General features: G+C 39.9%; 1 protein-coding gene across 1 annotated transcript in view; it reads right to left on the reverse strand.

Moving 5' to 3' along the window:
- The window catches only part of LOC135335599 (uncharacterized), a 106798-nt gene extending 96209 nt beyond the window's left edge, over positions 1-10589 (reverse strand). The window contains exons 1-11 of the mRNA XM_064531137.1: positions 10382-10589; positions 9868-9947; positions 9587-9681; positions 9400-9499; positions 9140-9203; positions 8797-8897; positions 8142-8346; positions 7251-7351; positions 6755-6965; positions 6165-6268; positions 4572-4724 (exon numbers count right to left, since the gene is read on the reverse strand). Of these exons, the coding sequence (XP_064387207.1) occupies positions 4572-4724; positions 6165-6268; positions 6755-6965; positions 7251-7351; positions 8142-8346; positions 8797-8897; positions 9140-9203; positions 9400-9499; positions 9587-9681; positions 9868-9947; positions 10382-10469 (1302 nt within the window). The 5' untranslated portion in view covers positions 10470-10589. The remainder of the gene's footprint in view (positions 1-4571; positions 4725-6164; positions 6269-6754; positions 6966-7250; positions 7352-8141; positions 8347-8796; positions 8898-9139; positions 9204-9399; positions 9500-9586; positions 9682-9867; positions 9948-10381) is intronic.
- Positions 10590-13464: the final 2875 nt, after the last annotated feature.

Genomic DNA, 13464 nt, shown 5'->3' on the forward strand with positions numbered 1-13464 from the left:
ATTTTGGAAATGGCAGTATTTAGAACTTGCTGAAAGCCAATCAAGTAAGCAAAAATCAGTTGTGCTTCCTTGTCAATATCTGTGGAGGCTTTGAGAATCAATTTGGAGTCACTTGACACAGCCAGGACTTGATTACACTCGGCAAGAAGAGTGCTGCAGCGTTTTCTGTCTTGTGGTGGGATTGATGCCAGGTTAAGTACGTGACCCAGCAGACGTTTTCGGAAGGTTGTTTTACCAAGCCCTGAAAGTCCGATTAGGTACAGTTTGAGATAGCGGAGGTTGATGGTGTTCTTTTTATCTCTCAGTAACTCGTTCAGCTTGTGTACGTACTTCAACTGATCTTGAACAGAGGCTGAAAGTGAAAGGTACATATTATAGGTTTACAAGTAAGTGATTTACTAACCACCTAGCAGAGTCTCCAAGTATAAACTTTTTTTCAGTAAGATAAGTTTTTCCGTAATGATTTTCAGTATAATTATAAGCTCTATACTACGTAAAAGGAGTACAAAAACATGGAAATGAGATGAAATGCTGTTTAGATAATAAATAGTCTCCAAGACTAGACTTTATAGCGTGTGCATGTCAGATGTTGGAACTTGATAGAATAATAAAAATTATAGTAGAACAACTACTGTATACTGGCAGCTAGTGTTTTATAAGGTGTACATGCACTTGTTATATATAGACAGCTATTTTTTATTTATAGTTTGTGCTATATATAAGCTCCTATAGAACTGCAACTTAGTCAGTCTCATTATTCATTCTTTTTGTAGACTACAAACTATGCTGATACTGACTGAAACCTGAAACAGCATAGGGCATATAGAGTTACCGACGCTTCACTGTCCATTTCTCAAAACTAAAGCCAGTTTATATTTTGTAAGCTGACAAAAGCTCCTATAGAACTGCAACTTAGTCAGTCTCATTATTCATTCTTTTTGTAGACTACAAACTGTGCTGATACTGACTGAAACCTTACTTTGCTAATCTAGCTGTATCTCTGATACTTTGCAACATCATGCAACAGCATAGGGCATATAGAGTTACCGACGCTTCACTGTCCATTTCAAAACTAAAGCCAGTTTATATTTTGTAAGCTGACAAAAGCTCCTATAGAACTGCAACTTAGTCAGTCTCATTATTCTTTGTAGACTACAAACTGTGCTGATACTGACTGAAACCTTACTTTGCTAATCCAACATCTAGCTGTATCTCTGATACTTTGCAACATCATGCAACAGCATAGGGCATATAGAGTTACCGATGCTTCACTGTCCATTTCTCAAAACTAAAGCCAGTTCATATTTTGTAAGCTGACAAAAGGACAAGTACATGTACGTACAGTGCATGCAGCTGTGTCTATATATATCCATCTGTTTGTAATTAATTATGTATTAAAAGAGAGAAATCTGTATAAATACGAAAAAACTGTATACTTGGAGGCTCTGATCTAGGAGATAAAAGACAGATAAGTATATATATAGCTTATAGAGTGTGTTGTCATCATACCCTTATTTTCGCGGATGAGTAAAATCGTGTACTCCCATAATTGGAAATGCAATGAAACCAATAATTATATGCGAGTATAGAAACACTATGGATAATTAGCAGAATTACCAGATACTTCGAAATCGTAGCAAAATACACCTGTGAAAATAATTATGTGACCATAAAGTATAGTTTATTCAAATACTATTGGATTCCTTGTTAAAAAGAGCTTCTAGAAATCCCTGGCATACACTTGTCAATCACATAAAGCCTGGCCATAATTGACTACAGAACAAACTCAACTCAATAGACTTTAGTGTATTGCAGCATAATTATATGTAGATAGAATAGTATAGGAAATGGAAGCAATTCACGTAAAGTCAGAGTATAGTATATAGCTCAGGGACCACCCGTGCATATATCTCTTCTACAACTCTTGGGAAACTTATTGTGTCCTCATTATAATGAATCATGCCAGGCCCCTGATGTTCAGTATCAATTTGAAATAATTATAATCGTGAAGTAGTTATAGAGGTACACAGAGCGTTTCTTCATGCTTGTGTTCTACATGCATTGTATGATATAATTATAGCTAAGGTGTGTAACTAAGTACCGTATAGCGGGTAATTTCCGTGGGGTAAAAAATCGTTCAACTTGAAAACGGTGATTTTCGTGAGTTTTGACAACATTGCATGCATTCTTGTAAGCCACGCCTACTGGGGAAAATGTTCGTTGAGATTAGCTTGCCCATGAAAATAGCGAATATTTTACCCCACAAAAATTACAAGCAAAGTAGTGTGCTAGCTGAAATGGCGTCAAATTTATGATGAAAAGTGATGTCTAGTATGCACAGCAGAACTGCTCGTGAACTTTTTAAAGACGGCATACTTTGTTAGCCTTCCATGTTAAAAGTAAGCCTCGACTAAAACCACTGAGATACACAGATGATATATATACTTCGAGGGTATACTTCTGTTTTCATCCCTCTACTATTCTATCCAGGCTATTATATGGGCTATAACTGCAGACTGTCAAATACTAGATGACACATGTGACTTTATGGGATGCTTTTGCGATGATGATATGCATGCATTGGTAGTGAGAAAGAATTAGTCTGCCAACTATCGTACCAAGGGATCGACACATACGATATTAAACCATAGATTGAGTAGAGAGGATTGGAAATGAGGTACCCTTGAAGTACCACCCGTGTTTCCCCGCGGTTTTAATCGAGGCTTAATTCCACCGTGGGATCTAAACATGAATAATTCATGAGAATTGTTTTTGCTGTCTGTAAAAAGTCCACGAGCAGTTCTGCTGCTAAACATCAACTTCATCAAATACTTGTGCCATTTGGGACACAGCATACTACTTAGTGACACAACCTTAGCTACGTATATCATAGTAGCTAAACTAACACAAGCATGAAAAATCGCTCTGTGTTAGACTAGCTACTTCATGACAATCAAGATTGTATTTTCTTCGTTTCCAAATGATACTCACCATCAGGGGGCATTTGTTTAAGTGTTATAGGGGTCTTTGAGACGCATGCATTAGCCATTATAGACTCAATAAGTTTCCCGGTAAACTTACCCTGGGTAGAAAGCGAAACACGGATTGTTTCTGAGCTCTATACATAGACTTCATTGTAAAACATCACGTGAACCACTTCCGTTGCCAATCCCCTTCTACTCTATCTATGATTAAACATGTGGGCCATGGTACATGCTTATATAGTCAGCGAAAAACGATATAAAGTTTATATCCTCAAAACATACCCGGCCGCTATACGGTATACGGTCAACTAGGTAAGTACCGGTGTCATAAAATATTAGGCCCCCCATGAGATTGGGCCTCCCCGGGCCTAGAATTTTAACATTTTAGGCCCCCTCTTAAAATTTTAGGGCCCCCATTAACAGCGCAACAGCGGTAACATTATGTGACAGTGCATTCTCAAAATACACCAATACAGTCTTCTATGGTCTTCACAGTCTATGCAGTGCCAGTTACTGAATGCAGCTCTCCTCACACACACACATTTCATGCATGTACAGTAGTATACCACTGGTCTCACAGCCATCACACTGCACCATGTCATTCTATGAATCAGGCCTCATGCAGCACGAAGCACATAGGTGCCAACTGTCCCGAATTGGTCAGGACTGTCCAAGATTACCCTGTCCTGAAAGGAAACTGCTATTGTGATTCCACCATGATACAACAGTTTCTCTCTTGACTTCTATTTATGATTCCACATTACTTGAGAGCTGAGCCAGTGATGCTATTGGAGCATCCCTACAACAATTTACATCTTCTATGTATAGGAAAACATGGAGGAAGATATGAATTGTTGTCTTTGCACTGAAATTGTGTGCTTTATACTTTTTTGTCCTGAAATTTGGCTGAGAAAGTAAGCACGAAGTTGTAAATATGGCGATAGCTATGCAACAACATCGATTGTCTTACAGGCAGATCCAACATTGCAGAGCTGCATCAAAGCATTTAACTCTTATAGGTATAAGCATGAGTAACTCGAGGCTAGAGTAACTTGAAAGGTAAATCTTCCTTCACTTTGAATTCCATGATAGAATAATAATGCAAACATTTTTGCTACTTTGATACAGAGTCTTTGCATGCATGCAGTCTCTTTGATGCTTTGTCAACTAATAGAGCTAACCTTACCTATATCTCTTTGACTTCGTTCTATCGTGCAGAAAAGGATAGCAGAAGAGGGGGGCCTAGAATGTTAACAGTTTGGACCCCCTGGGGGGCCTAAACTGTTAACATTCTAGGCCTGGGGGGCCCAAAATTTTTAAATTCTAGGCCCGGGGGGGCCTAAACATGGGGGGGCCCAAAATTTTATGACACCGGGTGATTATGTATTTCAGAGGTATCTCCAAAATTGCATGCATCTTATTGGGCAGCCAAACCTCGACAAGTCATAACACTCTATGAGTGTACCAGTTTTACAACCACATTAAACATTACCACTATAATTATAGTCACTGCCATTAGTCACGCTACTCACCTGCTGTGTCCTTGCTTTCCTGCACTGAGGAGTCATCACTCTTGATGTACTTGACCTCAATCTCAGCAGCAATGTCAGGACGGTTAATGTCTGGTGACCTCAGGGCTTCCACCAGATCAGACCAGGTGGGGTTGGGTGAGGACTTGAGCCATTCTCCAAGCATCGTAGCGAACCGATCTCCTGGAGTATGGTGGTCCTTCTGAATATCCTGCATAGAGTGAAAATTCATTTAACATGTTAAGTAACATAATTGTGTACAACATTTCCAGTTGGTTCGTTTGTCTTTTGAGTAAGGCGACCTTCTAATTATGCGACGCTTGGACATTTCACCCTTATACTCTAGCACCGTAATATAGTCGTAGACTATAGCTGGCAAAAAATATTTGTTAGTCGTAATCACCTTATTTACACGGTGCATAATTATTAGCCTTGTTTCCAGGCCGATTTGTCTCTACGTAGGTCGACAACTATAGGCATCCAATAGCATACATAGACAAGACAAGAGTATTGATTTTCGTTGTGATATAAACTTTTTATCTTATGTTTTAAAATTCAGTTTCCAGTCACACCCATCGAATTCCAACTACGCCCAGATACAATCAATACCATGCAGGCCTAGTTGTCGACCTAGCGTTATTTTAGAGACAACGAGGCTGGGAACGAGGCTACATAATTATTAGAATCTTCAGTTATTTTATTGGTGATTTCATAGTACTTACGATAATTATTATCATTTAACTTCTACAGTTTGAACAGTACTCTATACTGAGATTACGCCCACGTCCGAAATTACGCTCACCCCCCACTTGTGAGTAATTTGTCTCGAGAATACACCCATGTACCAGGAAGTGATGCATTTGTCAGTGAGCAGTTGACAAAAGGTTTAGCAGTTTATTGTGTAAGCTGGTTAGCTCTGACATAATTATAGCCGGCTAGATACATGTATATATATATGCTTGATCAGAGGCCGCTCTCAAATAGTAGCCTCTTTTGCCAGCATTTAGTAGCCGCTCTCAAAAAGTAGCCTCAGTAAACTTGACTCTAGCATTTCTGCACGTGGAAGCCATATTATACTAGCAGCTAGCCGTATACATGTAGCTATAGGTAGGAGCTTGTTAGTGCTTCACAAAGACTTTATCATGGCAGAGTTTATGCAGGTGAAAATAACTTTTAATGACAAAGTAAAGATTGTTGAATTAGCTGGCGCTCTCGAATTGTAGCCTCCTCTGCCATAAATTTAGTAACCGCGGCTTCTGATCGAGCATATACGGTGCTCCTATTTTGCAAGTATAAAAGACAAGGACAATGTTTTTGAATCTCTGTTGTAGACTCTGACAGTGACAAGGAACAACCTAACTTCTTTATACCTAGCTACTTTACCCATGCATTACTATGCATTGTTATATATTGATGTATTCATTGTATATTTGTATATTTCAAGAGCTGGCAAGCCTCACACTAGACGCAGACAGAAAATACAAATGAGTGGGAGTAATTGCGAGCAAAGCTACTGTTTTTAAAATTAGGCCCATCCCACCTGTAGCTGCCTTGTAGCATGCAATTAGGGTGGGCGCAATCTCGGTATAGAATACGATATACAATTATGCAGTCATAAAGAGTTATAGGAAACTGTATGCCTTTCAATCACCTTTACTGTTTTGGGTGGTAGACCTAACACAAGCCCCAGGGTGTAGTACCATTCACCACGAACATCCAACAAGGCAGTTCTCACCTCTCCTAGTGTGAGGGACCCTGGAAACACATGTAAGTAGAGCACAATGTTAAAAGGTGTGGTTGGCTATAGCCATGCACATCTAAACATGCATGCATTGCAGTGGCGTAGGAAGGGGGGGCTCCAGGGGCTGGAGCCCCCCCCCATCTTTCTAGGCTAGAGATGACATATAGATAGTCGTACTTTTTACCATTCAAAACACTAGAGCCCCCCTCATTGAGAAATTGCTTCCTATATACGCCACTGCATTGTAGGCATGCTGGTATACATGTACCAGCATGTATGTAATAAATCCGGGCTCTGCAGATCATGCTAAATGCTGCTGGCATATTCCTTTCATTGCTTGACTATCTATTGGCCCTATTTGACTGATCTATTCACAATGGAAATACTTATGTTGATAAATTTAGGATGTCTGACAACCTATAAACCTTGCCTTTCCCTCCAAGAACGTATAATACACAGTCTGCTTGGCCCCACGAGAGACATGGAATATAATCACTCACCTGCTGTGTCCTTTCTTTCCTGCATTGAGGAGTCATCACCCTTGATGTACTTGACCTCAATCTCAGCAGCAATGTCAGGACGATTAATGATTGCTGACCTCCTCAGGGCTGCAACCAACTCAGACCAGGTGGAGTTGTGTGAGGACTTGAGCCATTCTCTAAGCATTGCAGTTAAGCGACCTTCTGAGGTACGGAGATCCTTTTCAATAGCCTGTAGAATGGAAAATTTATCATGAACAATAATTTTGTACAACTTATCCAGTTGGCAAAAATGCGATTGTCTTTAAGATATTTCATTTTTATGCTTTAGCACCATTATTATTGCAGCTAGACTATGACTATATTTATTGTAAAAAAACTATAGCCGTAGAGAGTCTTACAACACAGGTATCTAGAGCACTTTATTGGTGAATTCACAGTGTAAGAAATGTACATCATAATTTTACATATACAACCATAGAAGACAGTGCTAGGAAAATGCATGCCCTTCAATCACCTCTAGTGTTTCCATTGGTAGACCCAACTCAAACCCCATACTCTTCCATCTAGCACGAGCACTCCACAAGGCAGATCTTGCCTCTCCTAGTGTGAGAGACCCTGGAAACACGTGTATACAGAACAATTTTAAAATGGAATAAAGGTTAGCGATAATCTAAACATTGGAGGCGTGCTGCATGGTATATATACCACGACATAGGCATCATCTCTGCAGATCCTGCAAGCTAAATGCTGGTTTTCCTTTTATAGCTTGACTGGAACTATTTGACTACCATAGAAACTGGATTATTAGCGCATGCGCTTTTAGGGTCAATATAGCAGAGCTCTATATATACACTTATATTCGAGAATGCGCCTATAATGCAGTCATTTCGAGCCCCACCCAGCAACCGGATGTCTCTGTGATGAGAGCTGACTCGCAAGCTGGCTAGAAAGTGAGCAAGCAAGGCAAGCAGGCAACCCTAACTGGATCTATATCATAATAACAGTTCATCAAAAACATTCATATTGACCAGGAACTTGGAATAAAAGGACCTCATCCATGTCTCACATTCTCTCAGCATGATCAGACAAGGTAGCCCAGAGAGTCCTTACAGACGGATATCACCAGCTATATAGCTATCATGGCACTGTACAAGCTAACTAGCTCATAGATAGACAATGAATCAATTCTACTAATAACCTTAAGTTTGCATAATTGGAAAAGCGCTTCAATTCGAGTATAAAAAGCCTGCAGTTGAGCATGCGCTTTAAAATAAAGATACGCTTATAGTCGAGTAAGCGCTAATAATCCAGTTTCTACGGTATTGTGAGCGTCCAGGGTGGGCCACGCCCAACTATGATAATACACAGTCCGATTAGCTCCACAGGAGAATAGTATATCACTCACCTGCTGTGTCCTTGCTTTCCTGCACTGAGGAGTCATCACTCTTGATGTACATGACCTCAATCTCATCAGCAATGAAAGGGCGGTTAACTAGTGGTAACCTCAGGGCTCCAACCAGATCAGACCAGGTGGGGTTAGGCGAGGACTGTAGCCATTCTCCAAGCATTGTAATAAAGCGATTATTTGAGGTATGGTGGTCTTTCATAGCCTGTAAAATGGGACATAAAGTTTCCTGTCGTCTTCAGCTACAGGATTACAACAATGCATGGCATCAAAACAACTGCACACAATTTTGCATTGTAGAATCATATTTATTATATCACAGTAGTATATATAGTATACTCGACACCATCAAGTTATGTTTAAGGTTGGAGGGGTCCTTGAGAAGCACATATTCTGGGTAAATTGAAGCATATGTGCACTATAGCTATCACTCATGCAATAGGTACCAGGCCGTATTTTAATTGGCCTGGAATTGAGGCTAGCACATCCCAGCATGCAGTCAATCTCTATGGCTTCATGCACTATTGGAAATAATTATGATCTTGATTGTCGTTGCTGCGTTCAAGTGGGAAACCTTACAGCTCATTGCCACTTCGAAAATTCTGGGCAAATCACTGATTTGAGGGTATTGGGAAACTGCATGCCCTTTAATCACCTCTAGTGTTTCCATTGGTAGTCCCAACGCAAGCCCTAGGTTGTACCATTCAGCACGAGCACCCCACATGGCAGTTCTCACCTCTCTTAGTGTGAGGGACCCTGGAAACACATGACAAGCAATGACATACACATCACATGTAAACATGCCACAATAATACAATGTGTATAATTATTATGTCTGCTCAGAAGAAAGTTTTTGATAGCAAAAAAGAAATATTGCCTATTGTATAATAATAGTGGGACAACTCCACACTATGACATAATTATTGTAACACTGGCCATGCTCAGTAAATATAGCGCTTGTTTTACTTGCATGCAGTCTGTGCATGTGTATACAGTACCATCATGTATCTCCTTGGAAGGACTGCTAGTGGGATCATACTCCACTGTCACACTGACTGTAGACTGGAGGGGGGTAATACATGAGTGCTTGAGGTCATGTGACTACAACAGAATTGCATTAACATATACGTATGTTATCAGCGGGTGATGATGAGGGAACAGCTGCTCAGGAGTATAAGAGTATATATATGCTATTATCGGCACGGCCAGCTCCAAATTGTATACCAATACCATTATGCAAACAAAATAAATGAATCACCTGCAGTGACTCCCCCTCTTTGTTCTTTAAAGAGAGTGGTGGGGATTGGTATCTGCCATTTGCGAGAAGACCAAGTGGGATATCCAATGTACCAACAAACCTGTATAAACATAACGTATAGTTAAACTCATAATATGTACTATAGGTCAAGCAATATGAAACATTTTCGTTTCGTTTAATCTCTCACTTTTTTCTCATTGTAATGTTATTTCGGTACAAGTCAAGCTTGAGGGATTGGGTACCGCTGGTCTGCAAGGGTTCCTTCAGTGGAAACACTAACTCCTGCATTTAAAGAGCAGAGTGAAAATATGAAATGCAGTATACGTAATCTGTTTGACCACAGTAAACCTAAACATGTACACATATTATAGTCGCATGTAGTACTACGCTATTAAATGCCATTACATCAGTTTTGCAGTTATAAACTGACAAAGACAATTTCCTGAATCCACACAATTGCTCATGCACCTCATTCCAGTCCACAGTACACATCGGTAGGCCCCGGCTCCAATGTATCAGTCTCTCTGTGGTTGTCCGTCTCTCCTTTCCTACTTGGAAGCATCAAGTCAATGCAAGCATTATAGCGAGCCTTTACTAAAAGCAATATATCGGCATGGGAAGAGGCAATTTTACTCAATCCAACAGACTACTCGGTGGGTAATTGGATTGTCACACCGCAAATGATCCCCCTGGACCATAATTATGTGGCAGAAATAAACTTTAATGGTTCCCCCAGTACAGAAAACAGTCCACCTAACCCGGCCCTGGTGAATAGTCCATGGCAACTTGATGGTCAGTGGGAGGGGGGCTGCCTCAGTACATACGGCAGGGCATTCTGACATAGACAGTTCGAGGGACTCATTTATGGGGGACCAGTTAGACTATATCAGTATATGGCATGACAGGATCGCTGGCTTCCATTATCTACTGTGCTTCTGATTCAATGCTAGATTTATATAGCTATAAGTCTGGTAGTTTGTACCTTCAAAGGAAACAACCACATAGAGACGGTCAAGGGGACCTCCTTCCCAGCCAAATTTTGCACTTATTTCTTTTATTTTCAGAGCCATCTCCTGTCATGTCATGTCCACGAAGTCAAAGTATATAAGGGCTAGGGGCCTGGCTCTGGCTCGGCTCTGGGGAACTCTTGCAATGCCTACGGGAACGCCCCTCTACTAGGCCAAGGCCTAGGCCGAGTTTTAACTTTTATATCGAAAGCTGGACACGCGTCATCCCTTAGTCATTACTAGTCATCAATAATCTCATGAATACGCTTAAAAAATGTTGACCATAAAAATAATGGTCAACATTTTACCCATTCTTGCTTGTCTATAAGGCCACTCCAAGTGATACTCTGGTTTCTGGTCCACCGCCCGCATCAGATTTTATTCTTGGATTTCTATCTCATTATTAGATCCCACTTGTGTGTGTTTAGCAGGGAATTATGAGCCATAATCTCATAGTTTCCCAGGGAATTATAAGCTTGAGGGTATAAAGTACAAGTATAATTTTTTTAATGCACAGAAATGATAATAAAGCTGTAGCTAGCTGCATGATAATTAGCTATGGCTGTTCAGTTTTTTCACTACCAGTTTCTATAGCGTTTGCTGGGTTGATGGTAGGGTTCACCAGTATCTTTTCTTGTCTCTACGAGGAACACTAAGAGCCAATGATTATAACAGTTCTGGGTCCATTGTCACAAGCATGAAAGCATGTCTTCAACTTGTAGTATTTGTCAACTTCGTCCTCCTGACTTCTGTTTCTATCCTGCAGCCATGTTTCAAACAGTAGACTCTTGTGTCTTTTTGGGAATGATAGTGCACTGTAGCATTGCTGCAAGCTGTTCCTTGCTAGCTAGCCGTACATATCAGAACAGTTTACTGAGAAGCTTGAGCTGGGGGTGGGGCTTGAGTGCAGAGAAAAGAGGAGGCTGGGCTCATTTGTTGCAGAGTGCTTCCTGCACAAGGTGGAGTCACTAGTTGTCCATTCCAATGTTGAAGCAAGGCCAATGCAAAGGTTTTTTAGCAGAGAAGCAGAAATCATCTAGCTTGTCAAAACAGGACATTTTCAAAAATAAAGCTGTTGCTAAGGCTTGCTGCTTTTATAGATACACTTCTTGCCTGAGGCAGCCAATGAAAAGTGGGATCTAAATCAGTTAGCACATGTGCATTCGGTATCTATGGTTATAGTGTCCCTCATCCCTCGGGCAAAGCCCTCGTGATTGGGACACTATAACACATAGATACCTCATGCCCATGTACTATCTATAACTTGGATTTCTATCTCATTATTTCTACTACGCATGCGCAGAATGGTCATGTGGTACAAAATAGTGTGATAATGATATTCATTTGCAAAATAATGAGATTCATAAGGTGAAATTGATAATGACATAATGAGAAAAGCCGCCCGCCCGCATGCAATTAGAAAAACTTCAGGACCAGAAACCAGAGTGTCACTTGGAGTGGCCTAATATAGTCTAGTCTCGATTTCCAGCCTCTTTGCAAGTATGGGAGGGCGTGGCCAGACTATGTCTAGTCTATCTCTCTTGTATTATATCTCCTGTTAGTTAATGAGTCGTAGTAGTTTAACAATATGATTGCTATACCTGCTACATCAAGACAGGAGTAAAAAAAACAAAGGCAAGTGCAGCAACAACTCGATGTTTGTGACTAATCTAAGTTTCTGGCTCATTGCTTCTAGTAGCGATGTCAGACCGATTTTCATTTTTGCTATTTCTAACTCCTATGTATTACTATCTCTTTTGAACACTCTAGGCAAACCAGAAAAACTTTACTGCACTGGATTTGGTCAAGCGAATGCAGAGATACAGCGTTTTGAAGAACACTAGTCAGGGAAAAATTCGTACAAAAATTTACCGCATTTTAATGTACTTGGGCGGGACTTATGAAATTTGTTGTTAATACCGGAAATGATCTTAAAGTTAGCATATCTGATAAACCGCTTGGTCTATTCTCTTTTAAAAAAGTATAAAATGGACACTCAGGACTCAGGAGTTAACATTGTAACCATTTGATATCTATTATGAAGTTTATAATGTTTCTGTAATGTATATCTTTATGATGTCCCTATAATAGTATGATGTCTCCTGCTTCAGAGAGTTCTTTTGGATTTAAAGTAACCATGCTATCTTTTCAGTATATTGTATCATGTTTCAGAACTCTCATCAATGTCCACCTTACGCTTGTATCTGTTTCTTGATCTTTATAAGCAACTTTTCTGTCAATTTCATTTGGTCTAAATAATTCGTTTTTAGTGTGATGTAGATTTAAGGCCATACAACTATAAATCTATGATACAACTCTGTTGACAGCTTCTAATTAATACAGTAGATTACTCTTGTCTTTTTTGTGTGCAAATTGAATCAGTTCTTGCAATTTAATAGTTTTGGTAGATTACATTGTTGTCCCTGGAATTCTCTCCAATCTTTCTTGGTTCTTTTCAACAGAGGCTTTCAGATTGCTTCAATGATTACTTTCAGTAACTTCTAAGAACTTCTAAGAAATAAATACAGCTATTGGTACACTTGGCTTGATTTTACTGCATTTCTATTCCAGCTCCACCCATCTATCCATGCAATATTGTGATTCCGCAAGAAATAAAAGCTTATTTTAGCAACTTTTTGCATAATCTGGAGAGAGTTAGAGATGAAAGACATGCTCACTTGTGTTTTTGTTCATTTTCATGTTTGGTTGCCAAAATGATGATCACCTTTGAGAAAAAATCACACACAAAACAAGCATCAAATGCTAAAATCATAAAAAACTGTTATAAAAATCAAATTCTACGCTATTTTTTACCCCTGGGAACAGGTGTTGTTTGCTAGACTCTTCCAGGGCTTGCGGAAAGCCCTTCTTGTTCACTCACTTTCAGGTCCCGTTTTTTTACCATTGAATTACTGTACGAAAATACGCCCACGCACTACTTCCGGTCTGACATCTCTACTTCTAGTATGACTATGCTACTCAGTTTCTAGTTTCACTGGGTATTTTTAGCATCATTTACTACTAGTATGGAGTGCTAAAATCGCTTGCAGGCTGTTGA

Source organism: Halichondria panicea, chromosome 4 (genome assembly GCF_963675165.1).
Source record: "Halichondria panicea chromosome 4, odHalPani1.1, whole genome shotgun sequence".
NCBI classification, from domain to species: Eukaryota; Metazoa; Porifera; class Demospongiae; order Suberitida; family Halichondriidae; genus Halichondria; species Halichondria panicea.